Source organism: Poecilia reticulata, linkage group LG8, assembly GCF_000633615.1.
Source record: "Poecilia reticulata strain Guanapo linkage group LG8, Guppy_female_1.0+MT, whole genome shotgun sequence".
NCBI lineage: Eukaryota > Metazoa > Chordata > Actinopteri > Cyprinodontiformes > Poeciliidae > Poecilia > Poecilia reticulata.
Genome location: NC_024338.1, coordinates 21,718,420 through 21,728,823, shown reverse-complemented (window position 1 = coordinate 21,728,823; position 10,404 = coordinate 21,718,420). Strand labels below are relative to the sequence as shown.

Below are 10,404 nucleotides of genomic sequence, written 5' to 3'. Positions count from 1 at the left end.
TATATATATAAACCTATATATAAACCTTTTTTACAGTATATCAGTAGCAAACAAACAACAATGGGTAATATAAATAATTCTTGATTAATTCTTGATTACATTAGAGATTGGTTCTTAACTTTTGATTATTTTGGCATTGATTCTTAAATTTTGACAACTCTACGTACATTTCCTAAACAGATTAATGAGCTACTCTTACTTTTTTTTTAAACAGTGTTTAAGTTGTCTACATCACCAAAAACATATTTGAAGGTATACATTTTTAAAACTGTGAAACGTATGAATCCAGACTCATACAATTCAATAAGGACTTTGCGTTAAGAACAACGCTCACAAAAACAAAATGTTTTTTTGTTTTTTTTTCCAAATGTTGTTATGAACTCTGGGTCCTGTGATACGGAGTAAAGTCGCTCCAGCAAAGACGACATAAAATATACCCATTTAAGAAACAAACTCATGTCTTGAGCTTGTTGCGAAGTGCAGCTGATGTTAGCCGGTCCACATTTACGTCTATAGGGGAACAATAAACATGTGTCTCCTTGCATAATAAGGTGGAGATAATTGGACCGTAACAGGTGGACTCCCAACTCAGCAAGTGCAGAAGCTCAGAGCAGAACTCATTAAAGTTTGCAGTAAAACAAACAGAAGAAAGCTTAGGTCCACAGCTTCTTGTGCTTTAGGATTCTAATTAAAAACAGCCCAGAGTCAAGCCTCCCAGACTCTGCTTTTTGGGCACACAGGCACTTATGTGAGCATGTGTACATCTGAGAGTGTCTTCCATTTGTGTGTGTGCGTGCTCTAGTGAGCGTGCAGATAAAAAAAAAAGAAAGGGACCTGCCGCTTAGATGTTCTTGGAGCCGAGATCTGACGTCTCTGACACTGACGCTCGCCGAGAACATCCTGTTCACGTCTCACTTAGCCGCATCTTATGCACAGATTAAAACAATCCACACAGAACCACACCCGTACATCTATATGCTGCCTCTAATACACTGCATTCAGTGCGTACCCAGGGGGGAGAGGCCTTTTGTTTCGCTGAATTTCATAGCATTATGAACTCAATTTGGAGGCAATAAAAAAAATTAAAAAAAAGAAAGAAAAAAAAACCTGAGCAATGTCACAACACAGGTCACATGAAACCACCCAGGGAGTAAACAGAACCTCAACACGCGAGCAGACCTGCACAAATGTTTTCGACCGCTTTCAACTGAGTGAGAAAACAATTATCGCCCAAGTCAATCGATTAAAGCATGACAATTAGCGTCCCTCTAGACGTTGCATCATAAACACACACACACACACATTGCAGAGCGAATCAAAAGAGATCGAGAGAAAAGGGTTAGAAGGCAAAATAAAAGTGGAGAAGTGTGGGTGTGGTGAAAGAAAAACAAGTCATCTAAACCGCTATAGATCTTACATTCAGGAAATTGCAGCCTGTGAAAAGAACAGCCTATAACATTATATACTGATACTACTCACCAGGACAAAACGCAGAGGGAGGTTCATGAAATATTGGCTTTTAGGTATAATCTATAGACTTCTAAACCTGCAAATCTTGCTCCTACTTTTTTTTAACCGCAGTCTTTCAGGATTATTATTATTTGGGGTTACAGATTGATGCAAATACGCCATAAAGTCCCGATCCATTCTATAATATTCATTTAGAGTTTAACTGGGTCACTCCAGCTCTCTAATTGCTTCCTTTATACTCCAGACTACAGGACATTTTCTCTTGAAATACATTTACACACCCATTTGTCATACAACCACCACCTTAATATAAATGTGCTAGAGATACACGATAGTTACAAGTAGTGCATAATTGTGAAATGCAGGTAAACGGTTCATTATTTTTAAAAGCTGTTACAAATAAAGAAGATTTTTTTTTCTCGTGACAAAACTAGAACAAATTTCACACTTTTAAAAGGCTTCATATGTTTTAACCCCCAAATGAACAATGATGAAAGGCCAAATTGTAGACAAGCCCCAGCTGTCACACCACCAGCCTCACATGTGTAGAAAAACTTTGGTACCCAGAAGAGTCACTTAATTACATCTGGATGACAAACCTAAATAATCTCCTCCTCCACAATCAGAAACTGTTGAATTAGATTTTCTGAAAACTTGACAATGTCAAACCTTTTCACTAATGTTAGGTCTGTGTTCACCTTGAGATTTGGAATCAGATTTGGAAATGTGCACTTAACTGCAAATAAGTAAATAAAGAGTTGGGGCCAGAGGTAAGACCTTTGAAAATTGCTCAAATCTTACTGCTGATTTCCAAATATATACATTATAAGCAGGGGAGTCATGATAACTTACATCTTCGTCTAAGTCATCCTCTGACGTGAAGTCGTCTTTGGGGTCCGAGTTTCCGTTTGGGTCGTATGTCACAGTCCTCCCATTGCAGTCGCCATACTCTGCTATTATGGTAGGGCAGAGAGAAGAAGCCTGCAGCGGTTCCAGGGACTCCGGCTTCACTCTGCTGTTTACCCCAGCTTCCTCTTGTTGTTCTTGGCACTCTTCCTCCTCGCCGCCTTCTCCGGACAGCAAACTTTCCCTCTCTCCGCTGGTGTCTCGCCTTTTGAGGCTCGGCGCCCTCCCTAGACTGTTCCAGCTGGAGCGGCGGCTTCCCCATGAGCTGATGGAACCACGGAGAGGGAGAGGTGAGCGCCGTCCAGGGCTTGAGAGAGCCTGTGGGTGGTGGGGAGGAGAAAGGGCTAAGTATTTAGATCCGGAATTTTCTAAAATAAGACCCTTGACGGTAGCAATCAAAATTTGCATACCGTTCTGAAAACATTACAAGTAGAGTTGTTGTTGCAACTGTTGCATCACAAATACTTAAAACGTTTGGTTGAATATGTTTTCATTATCCATTGAGACAATAATATTATTGTCAAGTGTACAGTGGAGAAGCATATTAAATTTCTATCTCAGCTGTGATTTAACCTCAAAACAAAATTAAGAGTTTTCCCCAACAGTGCTAAGCACCAGAAGTGTTAGGCCCCCATGTTGTCACAAGTGGTCAGTCAGCTGTGAAGGAAAGCTAATTAAAAAAAAAAAAAAAAATCCAGCTTTGCAACGGCCAAAAAAAAGCAGAAAGAGGCATTGTTCCTCATAGTTTTAGACTGCATTAGATGAAAGTCTCTTGAGTCGAGTCTTGTGTTGAAACACCGTACTGGAAATATTGCTGAGATCAGAGGCCTAATGACCGCGACACCCTGCAGTACAATATTTAACAGTAAAAAAAAAAAAATTAAAAACACTACAGGTTCAGACTTTTACTGCAAAATTGTTCAAAACTCTCAAACATTGATGTTTTCAAGGCTTAAAATATATTTTCAATAAATTACAGTGACTCCAGAAGAAAAGTTATCCAAGAGTAGCACAAGTCTTCATGTTTTAAAGTAAAAAACTAACGTGCAGAAACAAAGGAGGGAACTTAAATGATGGGAATTCAGTGTCTCTTATATGCTGTAGGGACCAATTTGCCGACATAGCTGACATGGTTCGTCTCCACCCTTTCATGGTCGATGCCCTGTGCAGCCGCCAGGTCTCAGTGTTAGTTACCCATCAGGGATATTTACGGCTAGAAAACATCTAACCGCCACTATGAAAGCAGTGAATGGTGGAACATTTCAAGAGATCTGGCATGATGGCTAAATACCCAATTGAAATGTTAACTGTTCTTTGTTGTTGTGAACCTTTATGTTCCATTAAAATTATTTTATATTCCCGTAACATCAGTGAAAGTGTTGAAATTACTTACTAAGGAATGCTGGTCATAGGCTGCTGGGTCCATGGACGCTGAGCTTCCACGCCGAGACTCCGCGCGGCCGCTACCCGTCTCAGAAACACCCAGTCCAGCTTCTCCATGCTGAGTTATCCCTTCTCTGTACATGAGCTCCTCCTCTAAGACAGACTCGGGCCCAAGGGAGCTCTTCGGCGTTGGCATGGGAGTGGCGGCTGTGTGCATTATTATGGGAGGAGCCATAGTGCCACGAGGGTCAATGTGACCATTGGCTGTCATCATCAGAGAGTACATCTTAAGCTCTATGGATAAAGATTACTAGATTATCAGTCGAATACTTATATCAAATCAAGCAGCTACAAGAAAATAAAGTGCCTGATGATTAGAATGTTTTGGGATTTTATTTTATCTACCCGTGTCTCTGAGTTGTTCAACTTTGTCGTCCTCGTCAAAATTGTCGGATTTCTTTTCATCRTCTGACTCTGATCGATTGGCATCACCCTAAAAGACACAATTATGTACATAGAAAATGAACCCATGTGCGAGTTGCTGACTCGGATTTTTGATTTTCACTATATTGTAGAAAAATCCAGGGCCTATTGTCTTTTGACAGGAACAACAGTTGGTTTTATGTTTTTTTTCTATCCAGTGTAAGAAACAGGGCCAAATCAGATTACTATTGTAGAAATCTACAAAAAATAAAATAGAATAAAGAAATAAATAGCCACAAAATATGGAAGCAATGCGTTTTTGGATTAACCCTGACACTACAACAAAAAAAAAAAAACAACAAACTCCAGACATGACAGAATGGAAAAGCACCAGATAAATGATAAATTATGCATCAGTTGCACCCTGAACATAATTTATATTATTGTAATCCATGTGTGCAGAAGGTATCTTCTTCTAACAATAAACTAGATTATACAGTGAGGGTTATGCTATTTTATCTCACTCCAGAACTTAATTTCCTGCATTTTAATGCAGGTCGCGAGAAGTAGGGGCTAACCCACGGTGCTAATCTGTGCATTTTAGACAGTGATCAGTGAAATACAGTTCAGCCCATCAATACAGTCGTAAAAAACAATAGAGTCATTCTCACCTCAGCCTGGAAGCCTTCGACTAAGATGGCGACCAATAAATTGAAGAGCACATAATTGCCAAACGTCATGAGAGCAACAAAGTAGAGAGCCGCCCATGGAGAGGTAGAAGCCATGCCGTTGTACAGCACCACGTTCCAGTCCTCCTGAGTAAGGATCTGGAATGTGGATTAAAAAAACAAACAAAAAAAAAACACAGACAGAGATTTAGGCATGAACTGGAGGAGAAGAGATGGATGACAGCAGAAATAAAAGAGGACAGAAGAAGGACTGGGAGGTTTTGAAGACGTGTAACTAAAAGGCAAGGAGTAGAGAGTTGAAGAAGAAAAAAAGCAGCATGAGCCGATGTGTTAAACAGCACATAAATCGATTATATGCTTTATAAAGCCCAGTAACGAGCTACTTGCATCAGAACAATAATCTAATTTAAGGAACCTATTGGACTGCAAGTTGCGTCCAATAGTGGAAGCAGCTGGATGTAAACGTCTGTCTTTCTGTGCCTGCAGTCGGATAAACATGACTGACGGAAGAGTCCAAATCTGCACACAGCATTCATGTAGGCTGGCTCTGCCTACTCATTTACCACTCTGGGCAAAAAGGCAGAGTCCCTCTGTGCAGCTTCTGTGAACTATGATACGCAGCTCTGCACAGATCTGTGTGGGGTTTTTTTTCTGCTCGCACACCTTGATAACTATAGTAAAAGTGTACAAAGTACGAAGCGAGAGGAACTTTCTCAAATGACAGTTGGCGGTGGATAAAATGCCTCTTCAGCACCAAAGAGAGTCCACTGCAATGTGCGTTCCACCCTTCTGCTGATGCATCCCGTGCGGAAACAGAAAAATGGATCTGGAGCAATTGAACAATGTCTCCGCGGGGAGGTGGAGCAAAAAATAGAAATCATGGTGAGGGATAGATGCCGCATGCAATTAGATACAGTTTTTGCATTTCACAGCAGGCTTGGGGCAATTTCACATGCATATAAAGACCCTTTGGAGTTGTATTGACATGTGATTTGATCTGGGATGCCTAAGTAAAACAAAGGAAGGACACACAATGTTCCTACTGTATTTCTTGTGTGTTTACTGTGCAAACACTGTGCTGATTTATTTAGCTATTTCCATTTCTTTGAGATTAGGAAAAACTCAGTGCAATGTTTGAGGATTATTTTAAAGAGAGATCAAGATAACTAGCCAATTGGGTAATGCATAACTAAAGATAGACATGTAAATACCCTATAAAAAAAGACATTTTCCCCTCACTGACAATAAATCAAGACTAAAGGGTTCTTGATTAGATCAGATCCAAAATTATTTCTATTTACCAGTAAAGTGAGAAAAATAACTTTTCATTAAATCATACAAACCAAGAAGCTACAAACACTTAGATTACAAATTGGGAAAGAAAGTTCAGATGTCATTTTACACCAATGGAGAACAAAAATTTAAATATCTTGTGAAGATCCTGGCTGAAGCTGGTGTCATTATCTACAATGTTATGTTAAGAATGAAATTCAGAAAAAAATTGCCTAAAACAGGGGAGTAAACACAAGGGAAATAGAAAAACTCACCTGGAATACAGTGACAATGGCCCAGAGAAGAGAGTCAAAGTTTTTGCGATCAGGAATGGTGTCCCCGTTCTCCATTCTTTGACTGAATTTACATCCAAAGAGATGCATGCCGAGTATACTGCGGAAACACAAGATATGCATTAAAGACCCTCTGAATGCACAGGAGCAGACAATGTTGATGGCACCGCTAAAATAAAGGAATCCAATCAAAATAAATGTATCTTTTTTTGAGTGATCTCACACTAAAGATGTTAAAATACATGGTGGAACAATTGTTAATACCCCTTAAGTTCGCTTAAAACACTTGACCAGAGTTTTTAGAAACTTCCCATTTATAATCTATAACTTTCAGTTTCCTCATGGTAATGATGTGATGCAGAAAACCTCTTGGCCACATGTCACTAGCCTGGATAAGGATCCGTGTTCATCTTGTCCAAACAGAATGAGTTGGATTCTTAAAAAACTCTTTAAGCCTCACTTGGTTAGAGAACTGGAGCAAAAGATGGCATGCTGAGGGTCACTGACTCTCTAAAGCAGTCATCCCGCTTACTGACTGGTTGTTATGGATAGATTCCAGACAAAATTTTATTTTTTGTCCTACCATCACAAGCGTAAAATATGGATCTTCTAAAATCTTCTAAGACTTTAACATAAATAATGTCATCTGTGTCAGACCAGACTCAGACAGACTGTGCATACTCTGCGAGCTAATTCAGCTGTAGACGGTTGAGATTTTATAGCTTTTTAGCAATTTTGTCATTCTTCTCGACTTGATCATATTTAGGCTACCTTCAGTTTTACAATGACAATCTCAGGCATTACTGTTTGCAAGCATATTAGTTGTGTATTATAATAGTTCACAAGGATGATGGTGGCTGCTTAAACTCTGTTTTATTTACCACAGATGTTCAAATCTTGGATCTGGGAATGATATTGAAACAAACTTACCAATGTACTCATTCAAAACCAGTGGAATTTCCTAATTGAGGTGTTCAGGGACCGTGCTGTCTGGAAATAACGACACCCATTCCAACAATCTTTCAATATGTTCCTCAAAGTCTTTCAATATGTTCCTCAAAGGATGTTTAGGCACTGTGTGTGTGTGTGTGTGCGTGTGTGTGTGTGTGCGTGTGTGTGTGTGTGTGTGTGCGTGTGTGTGTGTGCGCGTGTGTGTGTGTGTGAATCATCTTGGATCTTGAAGTGTTTTCTGTGACATGCCACAGTAAATTGAAAAAATAAATAAAAATATGTCAAGTTGTCCAACGGTTTCATTGAGTCTGTCTGAATAAGCTGCTCTATAGTCGATTGGTATTTGTTATAATAAATTTGAGAACCAGTTATCTGAAAAGTGCAATGTGCAACTGTATGCTGTAATTGTGTGAAATGATAGAGGATTATGTTATCCTTCTGGCTAAAGGTGTGTGAGGTAAAATATCATGGTTACCCATAAGTGATTTTGTTTAAATACAAAAATTTGTATGTCTCAATTTGTTCTTGTATAAACCGTCATAAATTTGTACTTCATACTTTCTGTATGAAATCATGCTAGCAAACTTGTCCGTGTCTCAATGTGTTTACAGGATGAAAGCAACGGCAACAATTCATGGACAAACAAACAGGAGGGGCAGCAGATTTCCCCGTTTCTGCACCTGAAAGTGAAGATGAAGAGCATCAGCAGCATGCAGAAGGTGGCCACGTTGTCCATGGTCTTCATCAGCACCACCAGCTGCCTCCTCAGGGCCGGCAGAAAGCGTACGAGCTTCAGGACTCGCAACAGGCGAAACGTCCGCAGGACCGACAACCCTCCGTCCGATTGACCTATTATCTCCCACACACTGACAAACATAAACAAAACAAACAAAAAGAAAAAAACAACAACTCGTCTGTGAAATGAACAAGTGAATGCTTTTAAAAATCTGTAAAAATCAAGATTAGAAAATTGTTATGGAGTAACATTACCTTATGATGACGATAATGCTGTCAAAGATGTTGTAAGGGTTTCTGATGTATCCAAACAACCCAAAAGCCAGCAGCATGAAGCCCATCTCCAGCACAAACATGCTGGTGAAAACAATGTTGCTAATCTCCAACACATCAGTCAATTCATCGGGCTGGAGGGAGAAAGAAAGAGAGAGATTAAAAGTGAAAAGCAGAGACGAGAGGAAAAAAAAATTAAACAGACAAAAAACGAATAAATACTCTCTTATCGTTGAACTCTAAAACTCTTTTGGCTCCTTGTGATCTGAACAGAGAAATTATCAATCAAGTTCAGAGCTGCGGTCAGGCCACATCAATCGGAGAGTTCCAGCCGCACCGATACATCACTGTTGATTTACTGCACTCACCTCACAGTATGGTCAATGATCCAGAAAAGAGTTGACTGAGCCTCCTTCTGCCCCTCATAAAGGATGTATTCAATTCTTTTATGAAAAATTCAGCAATTTTTGACTCAGCTAAATGCATTATGGAACCGTGTGTGGGTTGAGTAAAGGTTTTTGAATAGGTTCTCGTAAGTAGTGTAACAAATTTGTTTACACTTTTGCCTTAGGAAAAAGCCCTCATGCACACAAGAAAAACACTGAGATATTAACCTCTTTGTTTTATATTTGGAAATATATTCAGGACAGGAAGGTTCATTTGGACATATAAAAAATGCAAGCACATTCAACATTGCAAGCAGTAAAAACAGTTCAAACTCTACAAATATATTTTTAAGAACCCACTTCTGCAGAAATTTCAGTTGCATCATTTTGATCTTTTTTGCTTCTTATATTTTGCTGCCAGTTTTTCAGCTGGACAGTATCATCGGCTCTAGGCAACGAGCTTTATGCAGTCGCAAAGATTTACATGTAATGAATAATTATGATCCCCATATGACTGAATCTTTCTTAATTATAAATCATAAATTCTTAAACTCTGCTTTCTGCCTCAAAGTGGGTGAAGCCCTGAAGCCTGAGATCCCCCCCCCCAAAAAAAAAAAAAAAAAAAAAGAATAAATAAATCATCTCATGTCATGCAAGGAAGACTCGTTAAAAGATATTGCGTTTCTTTTCATGTGGGGATCAACAAACTCTGGTCCTTGCGCTTGGCGATGCCGAGTCCAGACCAGTGGAGACAGAAAAGGAGAAGGAAAATGTTTAAGACTAAAGCGGAAGGGATTAATTTACAAAAATCCTATTATGACAGATCCGAATTACCCTTTTAGTCCCATGGGTAATTCTGTTTCTCCATCACCCTGAAAATATATATGCAATATGATTAACTGGTTTTACATCTGGATTCTTCATAAGCTGCGTGGAATCGAGCAGCGTTACGAATTGTGTGCTGCAGAGTGCAGCATCACTGATGGCGAACGGCAACACAAAATCGAACTGGTTTCAGAAACGGGAACGTGACACATTAGCATAACCATAATTTTAGGGTCAGGACAGAGAAGGACATTTCCCCTCACTTTTACATCAGGCAATTTTTGATTCCCCTGCAGATTCTGCCACTCAAAAACAAAGATAGGCCATATTAAACGGATACAGGTCGAGCACTAGTTCCAAGAAGAAGACGAACACTCAAGGTGAAGCCTGTTTCGCTTTAAACCGTCTATAGGCTCTTCGAATGGTTCTGAAGTTTCTCGCTAATGTGTCTTTAGTCGCCTCTGCAGTCACTCCGTCTTGCTGCAAAAGGCACATAAATGTATCTGGCCAGGAGTCTGGGTGGCCTGGCCAGAAAGTTAACATGTTGGCCGTTTCTTTGAATGGATCAGACAGATTTTTAATATCAGAGCTTCCACATACAGTAACATTTGAATCTGTGTCTGTGTTTCACTTGTCATTAGTGGTAATGCTTTTATTCATGCTCATGTTATATAATTGCTTTCTCCTTGAAAAGTGTCTCAGTTTTATTAAAAGTCCAGACAAATAAAATGTGGCGGTAATATTATTATTGTTGTGAACTGTAGAACCTCAGCAACAGCAACACAGCCTCAGCTTAAT

At 39.5% G+C, this 10,404-nt stretch overlaps 1 protein-coding gene across 3 annotated transcripts in view; it reads right to left on the bottom strand.

The window, feature by feature from the left end:
* cacna1ha (calcium channel, voltage-dependent, T type, alpha 1H subunit a) overlaps positions 1-10,404 on the bottom strand; it is a 150,741-nt gene that overhangs the window by 29,649 nt on the left and 110,688 nt on the right. For all 3 annotated transcript variants that reach the window (XM_017306279.1, XM_008416667.2, XM_008416668.2), the window contains exons 13-19: positions 8,378-8,529; positions 8,068-8,253; positions 6,419-6,536; positions 4,854-5,009; positions 4,165-4,252; positions 3,770-4,053; positions 2,323-2,694 (exon numbers count right to left, since the gene is read on the bottom strand). In XM_017306279.1, the coding sequence (XP_017161768.1) occupies positions 2,323-2,694; positions 3,770-4,053; positions 4,165-4,252; positions 4,854-5,009; positions 6,419-6,536; positions 8,068-8,253; positions 8,378-8,529 (1,356 nt within the window). The remainder of the gene's footprint in view (positions 1-2,322; positions 2,695-3,769; positions 4,054-4,164; positions 4,253-4,853; positions 5,010-6,418; positions 6,537-8,067; positions 8,254-8,377; positions 8,530-10,404) is intronic.